A 25887-nucleotide genomic window follows, 5' to 3' on the forward strand; every position below is an offset into this window, starting at 1 on the left:
CCATAATCCTCTTTACCTCTCTCTTAAAAGCCTCCGTAAAACCTACCTCTTTGACCAAGCTTTTAGTCATCCCTTCTACTATCAACTTCTTTGGCTCAGTCTAATGTTTTGTCTTGTTACATTTCTGTGTAGCACTTTAGGACGTTTTCCTGCATTAAAAGCACTATGCAAATGCAAGTTGCTGTTGTTGAGTGAATGGAAATCCTAATAAGGCATAGCTACCCTATTAACTCAAAATAAATCCAATTATATGAAACATGATAATGTCATCTCTGGAACCACTTGTTCAGATCAATGTAATTCTCATTTTAAATTTAAAAATTGCATCTAATGTTTACCATTTCAATTATTTGTTTGGAATATGGTATAAATGGAATACAGAATGAAATGTCAGTAAAGACAATCTTGTCCTGATCGTAACTTACACCTAGCAATAAAATCAACAGTGAATTATCTGGCCAACCATATTGGGGAATATTAATTGTATAGCACTGAGCCTCTTTAATGTATCATCACATAAAAATCTAAAATCTACACCCTTAAATAGTACAGAATGAAAAATATGGATCACTTTTGTAAATAAAAATCCAGATAAGGTTCCAAATATCAGGTACTGTGTATATACTGGACTATATCAGGGAGCGTATAGCTGTCCTTTTTAAGTTACAGTACAATATCAGAAAATATTTTTGTATCATAAGGTTCTCTGTTTTTCTGACGGACATGTTAATTTTACCAAAAAGGATGCTACAGTGAGATACAGCTACTGTGGTGCGGGCAGCCAGTGCAAAACTGGGATCACCCATGCCAGCATGAATCAAGTGAAACCTTTCAGTAAAACCTCTAGATGTGATACTGAGTTGCCCCAGTGTCATCAGACGGGAACAGAAAACATTAAGGCAAGTGCCCTTGGGCACCACAAATATGATAAACAAACAATAATAACTATGTACAATACGACGATATTACACAAAGAATAATTAAATCAGAATGTGATCGTGAGTGTCGATTACCCCCTCTATACCCTGCAGTGCCCACCCGTCGTGGAATGAGAGAACATACTGCAATTTGTATTGGCTTAAAATGTGGTACATTCAAGTAGTGTCATTTTTGCTATCAATTAATTATCAAGTTAAAATATATTTTATTACACCAAGGCAATTCCGGTAAAATCACTTTTTGTAATGGAAAGATGGAAAGTAGAATATAAAAATAAGTTTTATTTGAAAAATATATAAATAGAATACAAAATGTATTTTTAAAATACGAACATAATTACACTTAAATTGGTATACTTAATGTGAAAATATAACTGTGTTCAAAGTCATAGACACAATTACTTGATAAATGCAAATAGTTGGCAATGACACTCCTATCTTCCAGTTTCCAAAAAAAGGAAGAGAAACCCAAGTACAGAACTAATTTTAGCTCTGTCGGACATCTTGTAAAAGTTTGTTAATTTCTGCTACAAGTTCACTGGCATCAATGAGTTCATGTTTACTCTCACGCTTACAAGGAGCAAGCTGGCTGAGAACATTATCAAATTCGTCTTCTTCATAATTCTCTGGGATTTCCTCCATGGCAGGCAACCATTTAGAGACGGGCTGTGGATTTATATGATTAACAGGAGCAAGACCAACACTGTTCACCGGATTCTGGAAATGAGTGCTTGCTGCCCAAGCGGCCACCCCTTGCGGATAGGGAACTGGCTTTGCTGCCAAATGTCCTTTTTTATTTTCCAACGAACTTACACTGCCAACTTCATTGCATTCTGCATACATATCCATCTGTGGAGGCAGCAATCGTTGGAAAACACTGTTCATTTCTGACAGGAGGGATGAGGTCCCCAGATCCTCTGCCTCCTCGTTCTGGGACTCTTTGCCAAAGGTCAAAAAGCTTTTTTTCTTCTCATTGGAATCTGAAGAGTCACAATCATCTTCCTGCAGCTGTTGGGTATCCTCACCAGGAATAAACATGTTGCTCCTGTAATCAGCAGAAACACCTGAAGACAAAGGAGGCATCCAACACTGGTCAGAGTGCCCCAGTACTTTGCATTCATCTGTGCACAGCTTCATTGCTGCAAAACAAAAACAAAAATCAGCATGCAAGAAACTGTCCATCACACCGATCATTGGCACCAGAGCAGAAGATGTTCTAATCACCTTTCCCACAACTTCACCACTATTTCTAGTGAAGATCTAAACTTAAACTGCCAAGTTTTCTCAGAGGCAGGAATTACAGTAAGTGTTCAGTGTTCTCTGGTATAAATTGATGAACTTGTCAATGCACCACACTAGAAATGCCAGAAAAGTGCAAAGCTTAGAAAACACAGCATGTTCAATAGTATGGCTGAGGACATAAAATCTCAGATCGGAAAATAATGTAAGACATTCTATCAATGGTGTTTACTTGTGACTTAATTTATATTCAATTTAAAAAAAATTATTTCAGCTTATACCATTTGCTGTTTCCTTGAAGTCATACCAAGCATTAGTCAGACAGTGAGGTTTTAGATACTGTTGAATATACTGCCCACATGGGATCCTCTTATTTACAACAGACCTTCTGCTTCAGCTGTGCCAGGGATTTTAAGGCTCCACACACAAAAAAAATGTATTGGGCTCTCCACAACCCATTTATTCCCAGTTGATAGTGCTGCTTAAATTGATAACTGTAAATTTCTTATTCAGTATGAGTAAACATAGCATCGCCCACATATACAATGAATCCTAGTCCAATTATATCGCTTTTGCTTAAACTATTTTAGGTGTATTAAATAGAAAATAACAAAAGGGGGGTCTATAATATGTTAGAATCTCAACCAGGCTGCTGAGGAAAAAGTGGTTATTCTGTACTCCCAGAGAGAAAGGCTGCTCAGAGGGAGATCAGGTCACTGGTGGGTCTATAACATCATAATTCTCCAACATATGCTGCTACTGAGCACAGCTCCCCATTTAGAGGGAGACAAAGAAGTCTCCTCTCCACTTGCTGGAAGGGTCTCACGTCAATTCAGCTTTGAAAAGCTCAGTCCAATTCCTGGTGGACACAAGTCCATAGCACAAAACTGACATGATTCAACAACAATTTGCATAATTCAGAAATGTACAAAAAGAAATCACACTCTTCTGAGGTTGCTGTTAAGATCCATGATTGAGAGAGAGTTATCTTTCACTGAATTTCACTATTTTTGACCGGAGATTGCTTGATGTCGACACAAGTTGAAGAAATTTTGTTCCCCAGGCTGATCAGCATGAAACTTTAAAAATCAAAAACATTGAAACAAGTGTTGCCAAGCCCTAAGGGACAATAAATGTATGTACTGAGAATGTTAAATGATACGTGCTTATTAGTGACATAACTGTACCTGGATGAAATCGATGGCTGTCGGTGACAAAGAGGTCACTGAAACCTTCACCTAGAAGTCTGTCAATGGGCGAGTCTCTGCCCAAATCATAGTCACTGTCTCCGGCTTCACTGTCACCTCTACCACTATCCTTCAGACTGAATTTGTCCATATCTTGAAGAGCATATCTACAAAGAGTAAATGATAAATCATTAGAACCATATATTATGACATAAGAGCTTGTATGTCTGAAAAGACAGGAATTAAATGCAACAGTTTTATTTTTACCTGTAGCTTCTGGAATATTTATTTCCGCGAAAGTTTGGTCTTGGCTGATACTGGCCTTGATGCAGCATACTCAACAGCTGTGAAACTTGCTAAATGACAACAGAAAGAAAAGAAACAAAGTTATTCCATTTTTTTTTGAAAAACCATCAAACACATCTCTTTTTAATAACTTCTGCCATGTTTTTTCTGACACATAGGGGGTGAATTTCCACGAGGGTTGCCCCAATTGTCTGCTGTAACTTCAGTGCAAGGACCATGGGAATCTTGGAAAGACAACGTAAACACTGTTTCCACTATTTTTCCAAGGTTTCCATAGGTCTTCCACCAAAGTTATATTGAACAAGTGGAAATTCACCCCTTATAATTTGATTATTTGCCTCTCTGATCCACTGAAGGACATGAAGTAAGTGTCATCAATACCAAGGATATTGCTTTATTGTAACTGATGATGAAATGCTATAGCTATGCTGTAAAAATCTACAATGTTGGATTGGCATCGCACGTTAGGTAGGTGTGTATAAGTCAATAATACAATGTAATCACACTGAGGAATTTCACTTAATCTCTTAATAGGATGGAACTCCTCCATTTTCAATCCAACAGTAAAATGATTCATTAGATACTGCATATATTTATATCAACCATTGGTCTAATTTTTACAGAAGTAGTCCATTTGGTTATGGTCAAGCAAGCTAAAGTCTACAAAATAAAACTAAACTGATTTGCTCTGACTCGTGCGAACTTCTGTTTCAATATATTTTACCACAAGGTATGACAATATCCATGGGCATGTTTTCCTTATTTCTTCAGATTTCTCACCATCATCAGGAATTCTAACCACTTATTTATTTCTCAATTGCAGGAATGCCTACTTCCCGTTACAGATATATTTTTGATATTACAAAGTTGCTTTATCTTCCTAACTGATTCCTTGTTTCTCTGAATTTTTCACAATTGGGACAAGTTAAATGTTGTAATCTTAAGAGGACTGAGTGATGCACTAGAAGTTAAAATGCCAGATTGAGGGGAGGCGGGGGGGGTTACATGAACCTGACACTTGTACCAGTTCCAGATCAACACCATCTCTGCAGCTCAGTGAAATGTGTTGTGCATAATTACATTTTATTAATAGACAGAGCTGGGTTGTTGAGGCACAGACGTGGAAGTGAGTATTACTGGTAAGAATGTGATCTTGTGACCTTTCATTAGAAAATAAATATTTGGAAGGGGAATGTGTCGTAGAACTGAAGAATCAAATAAGCAAAATGTACTATGTTGGGTGTTTTACTCGTCTACTAATTATTTATTTATTTAACACTCAATAACTGATTGACATTCCTTATGTGGTATTTTCAGTAAACTAATTAGCACTTTCACTCTAAATCTGTGTGCGCTATTTTAGAGAAGATGTAACCCATTTAAAGCAAACGGGTTAATGACACCAGTAAAACCGTATACACAGGAATTTGATACATATTCATTAACCGGTATGCTAATATTTACCACGGAGGAATTTCAACCTCTTGCCAAAATTTTCAAAATGAGTATTAGTTACAACTGAGAAAAAGTAAAAGGCAACCCCTGTGACATAATGAGGTCACTAAATCGGATAGCAGTTCCCATTTTAATAAATCAACATCTCAGTTTTTAAAATAGTAATTAAACTGCTCTATCAATGAAATGAAACATCCCATGTGATGAGGTGCATCTCTGCAGATATGAGGCTCACTGCTTATTTCACAAATGATAGTAAATTATCAGAGGTTCTCAGAACTGTGGAAACATTTTTCATAATCTTTCCAACCCTCTTGACAGCTCTTTGCTGGGCTATGCTTCTGTGGGCAATGGTCACCTTCTGATACGTCACCCAAAGTAGCCTTTCTTCATCTCTAAGACTGGACAGTGGGTGATGGACTTTTTGGCCTCATGGGACATCACAGACAGCCCTTACCAAGTTTTCACAAGAGGCCTATGCATGCACACTTCCACCACAGGTCACATGATAGTAATCAAAAGCTGATTTTTCTTCCTTCTAACCCAATATGCTGAGGCCAATTGTAGTATTCCTACCACTGACTCTGCTGAGATGAACTAATACGGCACAAACCAGGGGTTGGACCAGGCACTGCTGACCTGACTCACTCAAGTGCTCACACTTTAACCAGCTGAACCATTGAGGGGCCCTATATTTCCACACTTTAGATGCAACAACGGAATGAAGGTGTGATTTCCACAAAACAAAATGGATACTAAAGATACATAGAAAGCTATAGGTTAAAGCATTTTAACACAATGAAATTACAGAATAGAATATGGTAGAGGCTGGTGGCAAAATATGCCGAAGACCTTCACCAATGTGTATATTCTGATTTTCGTGTGCACTAATTTCATAAAAGAGTGGTAAGAATGGGAGGACAATCCCACCCAATAGTCTTTCATTGTTTGGAACCACAAACTAAATGAACCACAAATAATTCACACTTTTTATAAAGCACAACATTTTATAAAGCACAACATTGAAGATGCTCACCTCAACAGGTGGAGAGGTGTGTGTGAGCTCCAGTGCAAAGTTCTCGGGGAAATGGTTGGAGGTCAAGGTCACCAAACTGTTCAGTGATTGGCAGCTATGATTGGTTTGCCTGCTGCACATCTGACCCCGCTCCATTCCCGAGAGGGTTGGCGAGGAGGAAGGAGAAGCTCTGTGTTGGGATCTGATGGGTAGAGTGCCTGTAGCTGTGTGTACCAGAGTGATGTCCCCTTTGTGAATCTGCCTGGATGGTCGTTTGGGGTGGTGCTGATAAGTGGATTCTGCCACTCGGCAGTTGTAAGATCGGGTGTCTTTTTTCTCCCGGTTGCACCTGGTGGCAAACATGGCCATGATGATGAGCAAAACTGCACAGATCACACCCAGTGATATGATGATGATCATGGAGTCATCCAGACTACTTTGTTCATCGTGGTAGGTTTCTTCTCCAGGTTCAGCCAACACGACTTTCAAGGCAGCCACTGTGCTGAGGCTTGGGGTTCCTTTATCTTGCACAGCCACAATGAGGTCCCAGTTTTTCTCTTGAGCCAAAACCAAGCTATCATTGGTGTAAATGTCACAAGTTCGTGGATCCAAAATGAAAATTCCATTTTGGTTGCCATCAACGATGGCACAAGTGAGCTCGGCGTTGATGCCAGAGTCCTTGTCGATCGCTGCTATGGTGGTCACCAAATAGTTGGGCCCAGCATCACTAGGGAGGGGCACCTCCGCTGTGCCATTGCGCAAAACGGGCTTCAGAATGGTTGGCGAGTTATCATTCTGGTCAAGAATGTTCAAAAGGACAGTTGTGTTGGTGCTAAGCTGAGGGGTCCCTCCGTCCCTGGCCTGGACTGTAAATGAAATCCTGTTAATCTCTTCACGATCGAAGGTCCTGAGTGCATAGATTGCCCCGATGGATGGGTCAATGGTCAGGTAGGTGGTGATGGAGCTGCCAGAGATGTAGGACTCCAGGATGGTGTAAGTAACCTGGCTGTTCTCGGCAAAATCCAAATCGGTGGCTGTCATCAAGGTGATGAAGGCGCCGGGCAAGTTGTTCTCGTTCAGGAACAGTTCGTATTTGATCTTCTGGAACTGGGGTGCGTTGTCGTTTTCGTCAGTGACCTGGACGGTCAGGTACTGGACGGTGGTGAAACTTGGAGTGCCCATGTCCTCGGCGATCACTTTCAGCTGGTACTGAGCGATTTGCTCCCGATCCAGGGTCTCGTTGGTCTGGATCATGTAGTTTTTTTCGTTGGTCTGCTGCAGTTGGAAGTGGCCGTGGCCCTGCAGCCGGCACACCACCTGCCCGTTCAGCCCCGAATCCTTGTCCTCGACCCGGACCACGGCGAGGAAGGTCTCCTTGGGGGCCGCCTCGGACACGGAAGCCAGGTCGCTGCCCAAAGGCACCAGGGTGATGGCGATCTCGGGCGGGTTGTCGTTCACGTCCACCACCTGGATGATGATCTTGCAGTGGGCCGGGATGGAGTTGGGACCCAGGTCCTGCGCCTGGGCGTCGATCTCGTAGGTCTGGCTGAGCTCGTAGTCCACCGAGCCGAGCAGCAGCAGGCGGCCGGTGTCGGCGTCGATGTGGAAGGTCTCCCGGACGCGGGGGGACACGTGGCTGCTGAAGGAGTAGAGGACCCTGCCGTTGCTGCCCTCGTCCGGGTCGGTGGCGTTCAGCTCCAGCAGCAGCGAGCCCTGAGGCGAGTTCTCCAGCAGCTCGATGGTGTAGGAGGCCCGCTCGAAAGCCGGGCTGTTGTCGTTGGAGTCGGCCACGCTGATCTTCAAGAGCGACGACCCCGACTTGGGGGGCGTGCCGCGGTCCGAGGCGGTCAGGCGGAGCTGGTAGCTGGCCTGCTGCTCCCGGTCCAGCTCCCTGATCACGATGAGGTCGGCGTACTTGGCGCCGTCCGTGCGGGTGCGGACCTCCAGCGCGAAGTGCTGGTTGGGGGTCAGCGAGTAGGTGTAGAGCGAGTTGTCGCCCGTGTCCGGGTCCACCGCGCTGTCCAGGGGGAAGCGGGCGCCCACCGAGGCGCTCTCGAAGATCTCCACCGGGATGACCGAGCGGGGGAACCGCGGCGAGTTGTCGTTCAGGTCCAACACCTCCACCTCCACCTGGATCAGCTGCAGATGCTCGGTGGGCAGGGTTATCACATCGAAGCTGATGGTGCAGGCGCCCGTCGGCTTGCACAGCTGCTCCCGGTCGATGCGCTCGGCCACGCTGACTTGGCCGTCTTCTTCCCGCACCGTCAGCAGCGACGAGTTGACCCGCTGCATCACTCGGAAACGCTTGGAGGACGGGTTCAACTTCTCGGCTAAAGTTTCGGAAAGTCTGCCGAGCACCGTGCCGACCGGCTGCTCCTCGTACACTCTGTACTTGACGGTAATGCCCGCCACATCCTGACACATCCAGCTGCTCAACACAAGCGCCAGGAACAAACCCCGGCGCCTCGCATTCTTCTTTTGCACTTTCTCCATCTCCGTGACCTCTCCCCCCCCCCGACACACTTTGTGTTTTTTTTGCTTCTGTCGGTCGTCGCGCTGGGGTTTTGTTGTTGTTGTTGCTTTTAAATTAAAAAGTAAACTCCTCTCGATTCCCTCGAGCCGTTCTCCTTATTCACACTCGGGACACATTTGACGTCTGGATTTTGACAGCAGTCAGACAAAGCAGCCTTCATGTAAAGTCGCGGCGCCCGCAGTCGTGCCGATCTGCTGCTAACTTCTTTCTTCGCAAATCACTTTCCGGCGAAGATGCAATTCTTTTTTTAAAAAACTCTCTCTCTGGAATTTAGATTGAGCTGTGTGGAGTTTTTTTTCTGTGTGTGTAAAAGACGGCCGCAGTATGCCCAGGAGTGGTGGTGTGAGGCACTGACTCTGTTGGACCGTCTTGCACTCACTGCCTGTGCCCGGGCTCTGACTCTGGCTCGGGCTCCACACAAACTTCACTCCAACTCGCTCAAACTTTCCCAAAGGCGCGTGCCGCCAGCCCAGCCAGCCAATCGCGCCGCGCCTCCCCAAATCACCGCGGCCAATCCCAGCGCGCAGCCCGCAACGCGTCGGCGAGTTGGGGGCGGGCCCGACCCCGCCTATTGGCTCCCGCCCGCGAGCAGCGAACAATGTCAGAAAGTGGGGCGGCGGGGGTGCCGCTGACAAGCGCCAGTCCCAGGCTCTTCTTTGCCTCGCTGGGGTCCAGTATCAACGCGAACCACCCCCTTTTTTCCAATTCCTCTGGTTACCATTTCTCTTCACCTATAGTCCCTTCACCGAACCATAAATCTTCTGATTACTTTCTCCTCTGTTTTTTCTCTCTGATGTTCCATTGTACGCTATTCGCTTTGATTGTCTCCACCGAAAACTAATGATATCCTGCTCCTCTTATCATGAACTTACGCATTTTTCACTTATCTAAGTTTCGGCTCTCTCTTGTAGACACTAACTGATTTGGATTCACTTTTGTTCTCTTTCATGAACAGTCCCCCTCGCACATCTCTTTTCGGACTTGAACGTGTGTTTGCTTAACTTTATTACGCTTCCTGAAGACATGTCAGTTATTCAAGCCATTTTCCCTTTATTACTGATCCTTTCCCGATTATCTAGGAGTTTTGCTTTTAAGTACACATTTGCTTTCAAGTCTTCTTTGAACCAGTAAACTTTTTGTTACGGTTGGAGGAAAGAAAGCTCGTGAGTCTTTACATTAACGAGTTCAGCCCGTTCAATTCTTACTGTTTGTGAAGTTATGTAAGCTCACAGCTTTGATAATTAAATTGAAGAACATTAAAAATCCCAATCCTGTTTGTCATTTTTTTTTAAATAATCAAAAGTTTTCAAAACTACACCAGTCGCTCAAGCACCATGCAGCCACACATGGATTGCACACTGAGTTTTTGGTGTCTACTTGCAATGCACGTGCACGGAGTTCTCAGGAATAAATGCTTACATGAAAATCTGTCATGGTCTACATCGATTAAATCTGGCTTGAAATATAAACACCTGCAATAGTGGCAAAATAATCTTTATTGCAACAAAAAAACTAAAGTTTCATCAACCATCTGCATTAGCTTGTTTTGCGCTTTTTATTACTTGGTATAATCCCCTTTTCTCTGCTTTCTATGGTTCCTTAAACCTCACTGTCTCCCGTTTTCTCTAAGTTGGTCTCTCTTTTTGTTGCGCTGGAAGGGGGGGTGGGGGTTTAAAGTCACTAAGGAGATTCCAGACAGACGTGAAAGCGAAGCACAGACTCTCGCTTTCTCCTGCACTCAAATGCCTTTTAAAAGCTATTACTGATCTTCCATACAGGCAGCGTCGTGTGGAAAATCATGGATAAAAGAAGGGTGCCTCATGAATGTATTTAGTAATAGGTCACGCCGGTGGGCATTCTACCCCATGAATACTGTTTTACAACTTTGCGGCCTTTTCAGAACTTATCTGCGAATTAGCATCCTATATGAGGAGAAAAAGCAAACACGAGCAACTGCAGCTTTAGAAGCCCACGACCATCTGGCGCAAATCTCCAACAATCGACCCAATAATTACATCAATTCAGCTTTAGCAAAAAAAACTCCATAAACACCAATAGGGCACGTTACCTCGACTCAAAGGGATTCCAGTGATCAGATAATTCTATTAGTTCACGCTCTGCTTCGAGAAGCTCTGATAATTCTTAGAAAATCAGGTTTTTGTGTAAGTTCACGTGCAATATCTATTTAACAGCCAATCGGACGAAATGCATCGTTTAAAACATTTTCTGTTGACACTGTTTTAAAGATATTTGAGGAAGTTCGGATGAAGTCAATTCACCTTCACCAAAAGGAGAGAAAGTCTTACGAAAGGGACAAATATGTGAATAGTTTGGACTTCATTAAAACGACATTGCGACATCCAAAAAGTTTCTTTTCACATGTACTTATTCGATATTTCACACCTTCCAGTATTTTCAAAATGCTGTTTTAAGGATGCATATTTTAAAATGTACAAATAACTTTGAAAACTGCCCAACTCGTTCGAAGTGTCATGTGACAGGAGGTTTTAAAGTAATCAATATTACTCGTCTATTCTGTGAATTTTTTGACATTTTCAGTGGAACGTTCAAAAGCCCGCTAAAATCACGCACTTATTAGTGATTCCTGGGTTCTGGTAGATTATATTTAAGTTTAAATGTTGTAACAATAATGATCACAGGGAGTTTTAGCCCCGCAGAACTTCCCATAGCAACATCCCTTATTACAATGGAAGTCTTTGGGTGACAATGAAAGGGAGAGTGTCACACGTGCAACCATCAGGGCTTAGTGCTTCTCTCCTAGAATTCTTTATTGTGAGTGCATTGAGGCACGCGTGTGGGGTGCTACTAACCTCACTCCTGGTATGACACCCGGCCCTGCCCCCAAACTCAAACATGCTGCCACTTTCTCTAATGCCTCTATTTATAACAGCTACATTCAAGCTCCCCAATATCCAGCTACGTTCAAGCTCCCCAATATCATATACCTAACAACAATAACGTGCATTAATATAGAGCCTTTAAAGTAGTAAAACGTCCCAAGGCTCTTCACAACATTTGACACCGACCACGTAATGTGACATTAGGACAGGTAACCTAAAACTTGGTTTTAAGAGAGTCTTAAAGGAGAAGAGGTCGAGTTGAGGTGAGGTTTAGGGATGGAATTCCAGAGCTTAGGGTCTAGGCAGCTGAAGGCACCCGCTGCCAATGGTGGAGCAACGAAAATCGGGGATGCACAAGAGGCCAGAATTGGAAGAGCGCAGATATAGATCCTTCTCTGCCTACAGAAAGTAACACCGCATCACTGCCAACTCACCTTCACGGCTTTGACAGCACCAACAACGTCGCACTAATAAAACGCCCTGTTTACAATTTCATGGTCGGCATGATTCTTAACAGCACTTTCATCTCCACCACTACCCAATTATGACCTTTTCTAGCTTCTGTACCAAAATTAATTGTCTCTCTCGTCATTATGGGTTTCGCCATTTCCACTATTATCTCCCCATCACCCGCTCAAACATTACCTTACGTTCACCAGTATCCTAAACTTGCTTGCTCCATTGCCCTGTCCAATAAACCTTTCACAACACACAGGGATCTATGGGCTACACTTCCTCTCAACATCATCATTAATGACTTGAACATCTCTTCCCCATGATGTCGATTTATCACCCACTTCTTTATCTTCACGTTACAATCGTGGTCGAATGTATAAATGAACTAGGGGAGCGCTTTGAGACAAACTAGATAGCTGAAGCTCTGGCTCTTGTGTTGCAAGTACAGATTGTGACAGCAAAGAAAGGGAAAGGAGACAGAAGACCAAATTTGTTGGATTCAGATTCACTCAAAGAATTGAAACAATTTGCCCACTTCCGATTGCATTTGCTTTACTCAGTGAAAATTCGCAATGTTTGAATTGGTCGACTTAATTGTGGGCACTTGGAAGGCGGAGCACCATTTTGTTATTGCCTTTCTATTTTTTGGAAGGGGAATGTCCTCCCCTCACCCCAACGAGTTGGAAGATATGTTTTAATGATTCTCCGCAGGATGTGTAAAGGAACAGCAATTTTGAGGAAGGAGGCGGTAGTTACACGAAACGTGTGAAAGATGAGGGTAGTTACTTTAATCCCAATTATATTTAAATGTTTGAATACGACCTACATTCTACTTCTTAAAACTGTATTAAAAGTAAAAATCTACAGGGAACTGTTCTCATCGGTAGTATTATATGGTTTACTAGCTGGAGTGCCCGGTGGTGCTGAGGGAACTCAAGAACCCTGTGCCATGTTTATAAAACTGTTTGAGACTGTTGGGATTGAAGAACTCTTCCTAAGCACCCAGGAGGTGGTTCTTTAACTTCGTTTTTTGTTCATGGATATCGCCAGTCAGAAGTGGTGCGTCCAAGTCTGCTATGTTTTCTTGAGGGCATGCTGTTATGAAAAAAGAAAAAATAATTTTTATATATATAAATGAGTCTGTCTGTCTGTGTGGGAAGGAGAGAGAGAGAGAGAGAGGGAGAGGGGGAAAGAGAGAGGGGGAGGGAGAGAGAGAGGAAAGGAGAGAGAGAGGGGGAAGGAGAGAGAGAGAGGGAAGGAGAGAGAGGGAAGGAGAGAGAGAGAGGGGGAAGGAGAGAGAGAGAGAGAGAGGGAAGGAGAGAGTGAGGGAAGGAGATAGAGAAGAGAGGAAGACACCCCGGGGAAGGGGCTGGACTCAGAGCCCGGCGGGTGAAGAAGGGCGGCCACCATTTTGTGAGGTCGGCGGGAAGTTTGAATCGCGGTGGCCAAAGGAAGGAAGGAAGAAGGCGAGATTGTAGGTTTAACATTTTTTTAAAAGGATCGAGAGAGAGGAGATGTAGGTGAAGCCGGAAGTTCTCATCGCTCGGGCTGTGTGTGTGTTGTGTGAGGAGACGGAGACTCCCTCCCCACGCTTCTTCTCTCCCTCCCTCTCCCACCCCCTCAATCTTTCCCTCCCTCACCCTCTCTCTCTCCCTCCCCCTCTCTCTCCCTGCCCCTCTCTCTCTCCCCTCTCTCACTCTCTCCCCTCTCCCCCTCCCTCCCCGCTCTCTTTCTCCCTCTCTCTCCCTCCCTCCCCTCTCCCTCTCTCTCCCCTCTCCCCCTCCCTCCCCACTCTCTCTCCCTCCCTCTCCCTCCCTCTCCCTCCCTCCCCTCTCCCTCTCTCTCCCTCTCCCCCTCCCTCCCCCTCTCTCTCTCCTTCCCCCTGTCTCTCCCTCCCCCTGTTTCTCCCTCCTTTCCTCTCTCTCCCTCCCTCCCCTCTCCCTCCCTAGGGCCTCAGGCCCAGCCCGACTCACCTCAGCTGAGCTCCCGCTCTGGCCTGAGCCCCTGTGCACGGCCTAGCGCCTCAGGCCCAGCCCGACTCACCTCAGCTGAGCTCCCGCTCCGACCCGAGCCCCCGTGTGCGGCCTAGCGCCTCAAGCCCGGCCTGACTCACCTCAGCTGAGCTCCTGCTCTGGCCTGAGCCCCTGTGCATGGCCTAGCGCCTCAGGCCTGGCCCAAGTGAGCCCTGATGAGCTCCCGCTGCGGGCCTCCGACACCGCTCCGCTGCTGGATTTATTGTGGGATTAGCCTGGAGAGAGAGGGGGGGAAAGAGCGCCTCAGGCCCGGCCCAATGGACCCCTGCCGCTCCAGTCTCTGGTTTTTCGCGCTCCCGCACTAACGGCAGTTTGAAGGATTAGGCCCCGCCCACACACGCCATGAAACTCCCCCCGTGACACACAGCGCTCCCCCCGTAGGATTGGTCAACCTTCACATCACTCAACGCTAATGAGCCATAGGATTGGTCAACCACTAATGAATGGATTTTGTACTTTTTTGACCGTTTTTTGTATAGTGTCCAAACAATTTTTGTCTGACCAAAAAGTAAATACACCTATGACACTCCCCTAATCATAAGCTTTCTTTTGATATAACATATGTGTAGGTACACTCTATAACCTTTGAGTTAAGCCCGGACATACATACATACAGACAGACAGACAGACAGACACCACGATCCTTTTATATATATATATCATTATTAAATGCAAAACTCTTTTCTTCCTCATTCTCTGTGCATTGACTGGCAGCACCTACACTACTGATCAGTGAGTTATGATCCAGCCGTCTATGCTATGCTTTAAGTTTGTCATGTTGTGTTTGGCTCCTATAGGTACTCGATATAAAGAGCAGAATTCCATCAAGTAATAAGATCCTGAATTGGTACAAATTCTGGTACAAAATACTCAAAACATGAACACAGATGTTTTGGAAAAAAAAAGAGCTGTGATGTTCAGGACTGCTCCACGTGTGCCCAGGAGGCTAGGTATAGCTAAACTGAATGCGCATGTGTCAAAGAGTGAACATGCTCATGACTTTCATCATGTTGCCTTCCCCCTCTATTGGTGGCCATCCTTGTAGCTGTTAGATTGCCTTGACACAGTATTCAGCTAACGTCAACTATACCACCTGTGGGATGTTGAAAGTAGTATTTTGCCTTCAAGCAATGCAACAGCTGAAAATATCCCTGCATACAGCTGCCCAGTATCCAATGGTAGCTACTGCTCGTGTGCTATCTCCTTTGAAATTCAGCTAACTCGCTGCCCAAAAGCTATCTAGGTAGGTATATATGCATTTAATGTTAGTCAACATATCAAAATACAAAGTACTAATCTGACTACCTGCTCCTTTTATGTACTTGGCCCTCTTTTTAACAGTGTCTATGCAAGAACATTATAATGCATTTAATTTGGGAGAGGATGAAATTCTTTGGTTGAAAAAATTTAGTAAAGATTTAAATCCAACTTTTCGCTTTTTGTTCATCAGGTAATGAATATGAATGGCAGGGAATGGGACACCTTTTTCCCACTTGTATCAGCATCAAGCACTCCCAGGTCAAGTATCACATGATTAGGAAGAACGACTTGCATTTATATAGCATCTTTCATGACCTCAGGACGTCCCAAAGTGCTTTACAGCCAATGAAGTACTTTTTTTAAGTGTAGTCTCTATTGTAATGTAGGAAACACAGCAGCCAATTTGTGCACAGCAAGATCCCATAAACAGCAACGTGATACTGACCAGATAATCTGCTTTAGCGATTTTGGTTGAGGAATAAATATTGGCCAGGACAAAATTAGATTCAGAGCAAAACTTCCCCAATCAATATATCTTAACACCAGTTTCAGAAGAACACTTCCTACTATACTAATGTGAGTTTTTCTCCTCTAATTGAGCCTGCCAACTTAATGCTGTTTTTTTTGCTAAATTATGTGATGTTGGCCTATTCCCATTAGGAATTGGGTTGAGCATGGCTGTCAAACACATCTCATATAAAACCATCAGAGAAAAGACACCTTTATTCTATCAGTTTGTGTTGAACTTGAACTTAGGCCCCAGACATGAAACTACACTTTTTTGCGGACCAAGTTGTTTGTGTCCTAGACTTCTATATATGGTTAAAGGACTAAGGGAGTCTTTTATTCCTTACCTCCCTACTAAATTAAATATTTACTTTTGAGGAGAAGCATTTCTGTCCTCTAAGTACTGCTGAATTGAGGTTATTTTCCTTTTTCTGTGAAGTGTGGTGTTTCAGCCAATAGTCAAAAGTAAGCAATTAACAGAAACAGAATTTTGAGATGATGGGTCAGATTCTGTTAAGGAATGCTGAAGTTTTTTGACTCCCCCACCGTCCCTGATACTGCTTGTGAATCCGTAGTGGTGGTGTCTGAAATATTCACTTTCAAAGTAACCAAAATAACTCTTGCTGCATGAAATTGTTTCAAATGTGTGATTAACACTGTTCGTGTGCTCTTTTTGTTTATTCCTGCTAATAATAACCATTTAAATAATGCAAATTGATTCAGTTCACTATCCAGATGAACTGTTAAATGTTGCCAGATGACAGGTGTTGCTTTGTTGGTTTGTTTTCTTGGCAATGGACATCTCCTCCTTTGGCCTGAGGAAAATGATTTTTTTTTGCAACATTCACAGTCTTGGACTGGTAACAGTAGGAGTTGGATTGGTTGTAGCAAGTATAGCACTGCAGATGCTCTCAGTAGACATGTTAGGGTGACTTTCTTTTGCGCCCTATTTCTCTGAGACTAAGTACCTGCTAAATTTGCAGCAGATTTTGCCTTATTATCACGTTACAAATCTAATTCTGAGGCTGCTGATTTTGGTGTATCTGAGTCAGATAGCGTAGCAGTGCCAGAAACTGCAGAAGTGACAGATGCACTTGAATTGTCCAAATGAGCAACAGGAACAGGCGTACTTTATCCTCCCTAACAAAGACAACTTGGAACACTAGAATGAGTGCCCTAGGAGGAGGCACACCAGGCCCAAATTCCATGATAAGCATTACAAGGTTCACGTTTTACCTTTGCCAGTACTGTACCATATTTAGTATTTGGAGCTGCAGTGTCCAAATGGGGTAGCAGTTGTGCAGAAAGTGTCTTAAGTGTCCCGTGTGACTTTAATAGTACTATGCAATTAAACCTTAGAAGCTCTTTGGCGCTGGTATCAGATATTGTATAATTTCAGACTTTCCAATGTAAAGATGGAAGAGGTCCATTTTTCCCTTTGATCCACTGTAATTATCCCATCACAATTGGCTTTTTCAGTGAAGGTGTTTGCTTTTGCTGATGATGACATCGGCAACTGATTTGGGAAAAGATTGAAATATTTTGGCTTCACTGATGTATAACCAGATCTCACCTTTTTCTTTTGGTCACACTAAACCCACAGTATTCCTAGTTCTTGGTCATAGATTTGAGATTAAAGAGTGCACAAGTATTAAAAAAGAGCCTTCCATAATATTACAGCATCTTAATATACGCACACATTATATTTGTAATATTTCCTTCATTACAACAGTAAATAGACTACAAAAGTACTTAATTGGCTGTAAAGCATTTTGGGATGTCAGGAAGTTGTAAAAGGCACTATATAAATGCAAGTTCTTTCTTCCTTTACATACAAACCAGAAAATATTGCCTTCAACTGATGTCACTTGTTCATTGGATAGAACAAAACTAAGTAGATATAATACTTATACAGCTACCACCCATACCAAAATTTAAAAATCATAAGTACCCCTGCCAAGGTTATCTCTGTGAGAAAATGATCATATGAAGAACAGCAACAATTTAACAGTGGTAAAAACATTTTTAAAAAGTCAAAATGTTTAATTCTTGGTTCTAGCTGATCATGGTGAGATTTATGAATAATTTCTAAAAGTCCAGAATTATAAAACTCCGCTCAGGCAGAAAATTAAGAAGGGGAATCTGCAAGGCTGTCAACATTTTCTGAAATCATGCTGGAGGAATGGGGTTCAGTTCTTTTTCAGTTGTGGAAGTCGCAGATGATAACCAAGGCAGTGGGGCCACTGCTGCAGTTAAAGGATGAATAGCCACAATGTTGGAAAAGATGGTCATTGGCTAACTATGGAAATGTTAGGAAAAACATATGGTCAAAACTCTGTCTTAATAGAAGCAAAGAGCTTGTGCAACAATTAGATACCTAGGATGCCCTTCAATGAACACTCGCAATGGTTTTTTTTTAGTATTACAGCCATTCATAGCTCACTTAAACAAGGTACAACAGCACATTAAGCAACAGTTGCTTATGAAAATCAAATTTGTACTTCATTGCAATTACAGGATCTTGATGCTGATGACAGCTCAATTGCATCCATACTGTTTGGATTAGGCCATGAAAGAGCAATGTAGAAATTTCTCAATAGTTTACCTTATGGTCTCATTACACTGATCTGCTACTGTTACAATCAAGTTACTGCCAGGATGATGCCTGTTTGCTAAGATACATTAGTGCGCAGATAAGAATGCCATGCAATGTACGATTGTAGAGGTGGCTGTTTTCAATTACTGTCTTTGATTTGTAACTTTCAAGAAGTTGGCAATTAAGTAGTACACAGGCAAGGCTGGCTATTTTTAAATGGCTACATTTTATGTTTTATAGTGAACAGATGAAATACCCCCCCCCCCCACTCCCCCCCACCCTCCCCCCAACCTCTCCCCACCTGGCACCCGTTTGTGTCTGGGTTACTGTCTCCCCGACAGATTTGGATCAAGATGTTGAAGTTTTGGTGCAGATGAAAGAAAGTAATTTACGTGGACATAAAGCAAAATTTTCTCTGTACTATTTGCAGCAAAATCATAAATGCATTCTGTGGTAAACCACTGTTGTTAGTATTGTTGTTCACTGTTAGTACTGTTGTTCACTCTTGCATATTGTTGTACTTGTCTGTGCATGCCTCAGCTGACTCCGCCCCTGGCTCCACCCTCATGGCTGGGTATAAAGGTCGCTGCTCAGAAGCCTCCGGCCCTTTTGGATACCAGGCAACCACAAGAGGCATGCTCTGTTCTTTGGTAATAAAAGCCTGTTTATTACTTTTTCAATCTCCAGTCTTTTGTAGCAATTGATAGTGCATCAATTTTATTACCAAAGTTAAATGTTGGCTGCGGATGCTGATCAACCGATGGCGCAAAACGCTGAGCAGCAGGCGCTGCTGCGAGCCCTCAGACCAACATGCCTGGACTTAGACCCCCAAGAAGCAGGTTCGTCGACTAAATTCGCACAATGGCTGCGTTGCTTTGAGGCGTATCTGGAAGCCTCGACCGTGACTCTTGATGAAAATAAACTGAAAATCCTGGCCTCGAAGGTGAGCCACCAAGTCTATACTTTAATCCAAGATGCGACGACCTACGCGGCGGCTATCGACCTACTGAAAGGGCAGTATGCACGCCCGGTTAACACGGTCTATGCCAGGCACCTTTTAAGATCTCGCAGACAGCAGCCCGGGGAATCGGTGGAAGCCTTCCTACGGGCACTGCGGGTACTCGGACGCGACTGCGACTGCAAGGAAGTATCGGCCGCGGCACATGCGGAGGGACTGATACGAGACGCTTTCGTTGCGGGTCTAAGGTCCGACTACTCCCGGCAGAGGCTGCTGGAGAAGGGTGAAATAGACCTGACAAAGGCAGTGTCCCTCGCGCTCTCGCTCGACGCGGCCCACAGAAATATGGACGCTTTCTCCCCTCATCGCCCCGCGCCGTGGACGCCGCAATCTTGGGCCATGGGACCGCCACCTCCGACTGCTGCAGCGATGTCCAAGGCACAAAAATGCTATTTTTGTGGCCAAGCTAAACACCCTAGAGCACGCTGCCCCGCGAAGAATGCTACCTGCTCCGGCTGCGGGAAGAAAGGTCACTACGTTAGCGCCTGCAAAGGGAAGACCGCTAACGCCAGCAGCGCTGCGTGCGAACCGTGGGCGCAGCCATCTTGTCCGCCATCTTGGGCTCCCCCAGCCGCGTGGGGATCGGGACCGTGGGCGCCGCCATTTTGTCCGCCATCTTGGACGCCTCCGACTTCAACCACGGGGGACCCGGACTCAACCACCGCCTCATCTGACGACCACATCGACTCGCTCGACCATACGCTGGCCTCCGTGACGCTGGACCAATCTCTCCCTCATCAACTGTCCAGGTCCATGATGGATATTACGGTAAACGGCCGCGCCACTACCTGCCTTTTTGACAGCGGGAGCACGGAGAGCTTTATCCACCCCGACACGGTGCGCAGTTACTCTCTCCCGGTCCTGCCGACGCGCCATTGGATCTCTTTGGCTTCCAAAGCCCAGTCAGCGGACGTCGGTGGCTACTGTGTAGTGACCCTTTCAGTAAGGGGCACAGAATACAAAAATTTTAAACTTCTGGTCCTGCCCCATCTCTGCGCTGCCGTTCTACTGGGGTTGGATTTTCAGTGCCACCTTAAGAGTGTCACATTAGCGTATGACGGACCCCTCCCCCCACTCACAGTCTGCAGCCAGCAGCTTTTAAATCGCCCGCCGTGCACCATTTGCAGCCTCTCCACCCTTAAAGTCCCCCCCCCCCTCCTTGTTCGCTAACCTCACCCGCGACTGTAAGCCCATCGCTACCAAAAGCAGGCGTTACAGTGTTGGGGATAGGAGCTTCATTAAATCCGAGGTAGCGAGACTCCTGAAGGAAGGGATTATTGAAAGTAGCACCAGCCCATGGCGAGCACAAGTGGTGGTAGTGAAGACTGGCGAAAAACAGCGCCTAGTTATTGACTACAGCCAGACGATCAATCGCTACACCCAACTAGATGCATACCCACTCCCCCGCATATCTGACATGGTCAATCAGATAGCACAATACCGGGTGTTCTCGACGATTGATCTGAAGTCGGCATACCACCAGCTCCCCATCAGGGCTGAGGACCGCCAGTACACAGCTTTTGAAGCTGACGGTCGGCTCTATCACTTTCTCAGAGTTCCCTTCGGCGTCACCAACGGAGTTTCTGTCTTCCAACGGGAGATGGACCGGATGGTTGACCAGAACGCGCTCCAGGCCACTTTCCCATATCTAGACAACGTCACCATCTGCGGCCACGACCAGCAGGACCATGACGTTAATCTAGAGAAATTCCTCCGGACGGCCCAGCGGCTGAATCTCACATACAACAAAGACAAATGTATGTTTCGTACTACGCGCCTTGCTATTCTTGGCTGCGTAGTGGAGAACGGAGTCATCGGCCCAGACCCCGATAGAATGCGCCCCCTTATGGAGCTCCCCCTCCCCCACTGCCAGAAAGCACTGAAGAGATGCCTGGGGTTTTTCTCTTACTATGCTCAGTGGGTGCCCAACTATGCGGATAAAGCCCGACCCCTCATCAAGTCCGCCTCCTTCCCCCTGACAGCAGAGGCCTGTGCAGCCTTCACTCTCATAAAAGGAGACATTGCGAAGGCCACAATGCACGCTGTGGATGAGTCCCTTCCTTTTCAAGTGGAGAGCGACGCATCCGACTTTGCCCTAGCTGCAACCCTTAACCAGGCGGGGAGACCCGTGGCCTTTTTCTCAAGGACCCTCCAGGGCCCCGAGATTCGACACTCCTCTGTCGAAAAGGAGGCCCAGGCCATTGTGGAAGCCGTGCGACATTGGCGGCATTACCTGGCCGGAAAACGATTTACCCTGCTCACTGACCAGCGTTCAGTGGCTTTTATGTTTCATAATAAGCAGCGGGGCAAAATCAAGAATGACAAGATCTTAAGGTGGAGAATCGAACTCTCCACCTACAATTACGATATCTTGTACCGGCCCGGGAAACTCAATGAGCCCCCAGATGCCCTATCACGTGGTACGTGCGCCAACGCGCAGGTTGATAGGCTACAGACCCTCCACAATGACCTCTGCCACCCGGGGGTCACCAGGTTCTTCCATTTTATCAAATCCCGTAACCTGCCCTACTCCATCGAGGAGGTCAGGACCATGACCAGGAACTGCCAGATCTGTGCCGAGTGCAAGCCGCATTTTTATAGGCCAGACAGAGCGAGCCTGATCAAAGCCACGCGCCCCTTCGAGCGGCTGAGCATCGATTTTAAAGGGCCCCTCCCCTCCTCTGACCGCAATGTGTACTTCCTCAATATAATTGATGAGTACTCCCGTTTCCCGTTTGCCATCCCTTGCTCGGACATGACCAGTACCACGGTCATTAAATGTCTGAATGACCTCTTTGCCTTGTTCGGTTTCCCTAGCTATATCCATAGCGACAGGGGCTCATCTTTTATGAGCGACGAACTTCGGCAGTACCTGCTCGCGAGAGGCATTGCTACAAGCAGGACCACCAGCTACAACCCCCGGGGTAACGGCCAGGTGGAAAGGGAGAATGCGACAGTCTGGAAGGCAGTCCTTTTAAACTTAAAATCTAAGGGCCTTCCGACCTCCCGCTGGCAGGAGGTCCTCCCTGCGGCGCTCCATTCCATTCGGTCGCTGCTCTGTACACCCACCAATGCCACTCCTCACGAGAGAATGTTCTCCTTCCCCAGGAAGTCCACGTCGGGGATTTCGCTACCAACATGGCTGACTTCTCCAGGTCCCGTCCTACTGCGGAAGCACGTGAGGACCCATAAGGCGGACCCCCTGGTCGAGAGGGTGAGCCTCCTCCACGCCAACCCGCAGTATGCTTACGTGGTGTACCCGGACGGGCGGGAGGACACAGTCTCCATTCGAGACCTCGCACCTGCAGGTGCTCCTGAAACACCCTCTTCGCCACCCACCGCTACTCCTGCCTACCCCCAGGACACAGTCCCCGCACGAGACCTCGCACCTTCGGGTGCCTCTGAGAGACCACCATCGCTACCTCCCATTACCCATGCTCTGACCCCTGTAGACGGCATGCAGCAGCCCCAGGGTCCGCCACCTGCTACACCTCCTCTGAACGAGACACCGGGTTCACCGTTGGATGCTGCACCATCACCGCCGCTGCTGCGACGCTCAGGACGGCTTACAAGGCCTCCTGATAGACTTCAGTACACGAATTTTTAGTGCACTTCACCCCGCCGGACTCAATTCTAAACAAGGGGTGAATGTGGTAAACCACTGTTGTTAGTATTGTTGTTCACTGTTAGTACTGTTGTTCACTCTTGCATATTGTTGTACTTGTCTGTGCATGCCTCAGCTGACTCCGCCCCTGGCTCCACCCTCATGGCTGGGTATAAAGGTCGCTGCTCAGAAGCCTCCGGCCCTTTTGGATACCAGGCAACCACAAGAGGCATGCTCTGTTCTTTGGTAATAAAAGCCTGTTTATTACTTTCTCAATCTCCAGTCTTTTGTAGCAATTGATAGTGCATCACATTCTTTATATCTGTGCTTATGATTTTGCTGAAAATACTGAACAGAGTAAATCTTCATATTCAGCAACACCTTACATTCAGGTTTTAGGAGGTTTGAAATAATCTCTAGAACCATGTATGTTTGAAGCAGTTTTAATGTATACTGTTAATATTATCCCCATTATCAGAGTTATTGGGCATACTTTAAATATTTGAAAAAAGTAATTTTGGAAATATAGGTACATATAAATTGGCTAGAAAAAGCAATAATCCTGAGGATTGGGAGCAGTTTAGGAGTCAACAAAGGAGGACAAAGGGATTAATTAAGAAAGGGAAAGTAGAATATGAGAGTAAGCTTGCAGGGAACATAAAAACTGACTGTAAAAGCTTTTATAGATATGTGAAGAGAAAAAGATTGGTGAAGTCAAGCGTAGGTCCCTTGCAGTCAGAATCAGGGGAATTTATAATGGGAAACAAGGAAATGGCAGACCAACTAAATACATATTTTGGTTCTGTCTTCACTAAGGAGGACACAAATAACCTCCCAGAGATACCGGGAACATAGGGTCTGATGAAAGGGAGGAACTGAAAGAAATCAGTATTTGTAGGGAAATGGTGTTAGGAAAATTGATGGGACTGAAGGCCGATAAATCCCCAGGGCCAGATGGTCTACATCCCAGGGACTTAAGGAAGTGGCCCTAGAGATAGTAGATGCATTGCTGGTCATCTTCCAGAACTCAATAGACTCTGGAACGGTACCCATGGATTGGAGGGTAGCTAATGTTACCCCACTATTCAAAAAAGGTGGTAGAGAAAACGCGGGGAATTATAGACCGGTAAGCCTGACATCGGTAGTGGGGAAAATGCTAGAGTCTATTATAAAAGATGTAATAGCAGAGCACTTGGAAAGCAGTGACAGGATCGGACAAAGTCAACATGGATTTACAAAAGGTAAATCATGCTTGACTAATCTACTGGAACTTTTTGAGGATGTAACTGGTAAAATAGATAAGGGAGAACCAGTGGATGTGGTGCATTTGGACTTTAAGCAGGCTTTCAATAAGGTCCCACATAAGAGATTAGCGTGCAAAATTAAGGCACATGGGATTGGGGGCAAGGTATTGACTTGGATAGAGAACTGGTTGGTGGACAGAAAGCAAAGAGTTGGAATAAACGGGTCGTTTTCCGAGTGGCAGGCAGTGACTAGTGTGGTACCGCAGGGATCGGTCCTAGGACCCCAGCTGTTCACAATATATATTAATGATCTGGACGAGGGTATTGGATGTAATATCTCCAAATTTGCAGACGACACAAAGCTGGGTGGGAGGGTAAGCTGTGAGGAGGATGTCGTGAAACTCCAATACGATTTGGACAGGTTGGGTGATTGGGCAGAAACATGGCAAATGCACTATAATGTGGATAAATGTGAGGTTATCCACTTTGGTGGCAAAAACAGGAAGGCAGATTATTATTTGAATGGCAATAGATTGAGAGAAGGGGAAGTGCAAAGAGACCTGGGTGTTATTGTGCACCAGTCGCTGAAGGTAAGCATGCAGGTGCAGCAGGCGGTTAAGAAGGCAAATGGTATGTTGGCCTTCGTAGCAAGAGGGTTCGAGTACAGGAACAAGGATGTCTTGCTACAGTTGTACAGGGCCTTGTTGAGACTGCACCTTGAGTATTGTGTGCAGTTTTGGTCACCTTACCTGAAGAAGGACGTTCTTGCCATGGAGGGAGTGCAGCGAAGATTCACCAGGCTGATACCTGGGATGGCAGGAATGACGTATGAGGAGAGATTGTGTCGATTGGGCTTATACTCACTGGAGTTTAGAAGATTGAGAGGGGATCTCATCGAAACCTATAAAATTCTGTCAGGTCTGGACAGACTAGATGCAGGAAGGATGTTTCTGATGGCCGGGGAGTCCAGAACCAGGGGTCATAGTCTAAGGATAAGGGGTAAGCCATTTAGGACTGAAATGAGGTGGAATTTCTTCACCCAGAGAGTGGTGAACCTGTGGAATTCTCTGCCACAGAAGGCGGTGGAGGCCAGTTCATTAAATATATTCAAGAAAGTGTTGGATATATTTCTTGAGGCTAAAGGGATCAAGGGATATGGGGAGAAGGCAGGGACAGGGTACTGAAGTTGAATGATCAGCCATGATCTCATTGAATGGCGGAGCAGGCTCGAAGGGCCGAATGGCCTACTCCTGCTCCTATCTTCTATGTTTTCTATGTACAAAAAAATGAACATAATCTGCTCTTCTGACGATGGCTTATTTTGCATTCACCCCTTACACTCTATCAGTGTTGGAGCTTACAACCTGTACCCTGGAATTTTCTCCCTTAACCCTTTCACATTGTTACCTGTCTCTAACTTCAAAAGCTGAATCAATGGCTATCATTTGCTGTAGGAGTGAATCTAGTGGCGTCTGTCCTTGCAGACTTGCCCTTGCATGTTTAAGTTTTACATTTTTCTTGTGTGGCAAGTTGCTGAAAGTGTGAGCTGATAATGTCACAGCGAGGGAAACAGGACATCTGGGACCTGAGTGAACAGGGCAATGAACTGTGTATCTCCTTAACCAACCAGATTTA

The 25887-nt window shown here is 45.3% G+C and overlaps 1 protein-coding gene across 1 annotated transcript; it reads right to left on the bottom strand.

Moving 5' to 3' along the window:
* Positions 1-467: 467 nt before the first annotated feature.
* LOC147122655 (protocadherin-18-like) lies at positions 468-9082 on the bottom strand. The gene is made up of 4 exons (XM_086008509.1): positions 6162-9082; positions 3632-3720; positions 3365-3531; positions 468-2077 (listed from the first exon to the last, which is right to left on the bottom strand). Exons 1-4 carry the CDS (start codon positions 8631-8633, stop codon positions 1425-1427), a joined length of 3381 nt encoding a protein of 1126 aa, XP_085864635.1. The 5' UTR covers positions 8634-9082; the 3' UTR covers positions 468-1424.
* Positions 9083-25887: the final 16805 nt, after the last annotated feature.

This window comes from Somniosus microcephalus, chromosome 2 (assembly GCF_052327205.1).
Source record: "Somniosus microcephalus isolate GS21.2 chromosome 2, FLI_Smic_1.0, whole genome shotgun sequence".
Classification (NCBI taxonomy): Eukaryota; Metazoa; Chordata; class Chondrichthyes; order Squaliformes; family Somniosidae; genus Somniosus; species Somniosus microcephalus.

Coding starts and splice junctions, on each gene's coding strand:
- LOC147122655 (XM_086008509.1), bottom strand. CDS start 8,633: ATGGAGAAAGTGCAAAAGAAGAATGCGAGGCGCCGGGGTTTGTTCCTG. Junction 3,532..3,631: donor AAATATTCCAGAAGCTACAG/GTAAAAATAAAA, acceptor TACTCTTTGTAG/ATATGCTCTTCAAGATATGG. Junction 2,078..3,364: donor CAGCCATCGATTTCATCCAG/GTACAGTTATGT, acceptor TTTGTTTTGCAG/CAATGAAGCTGTGCACAGAT.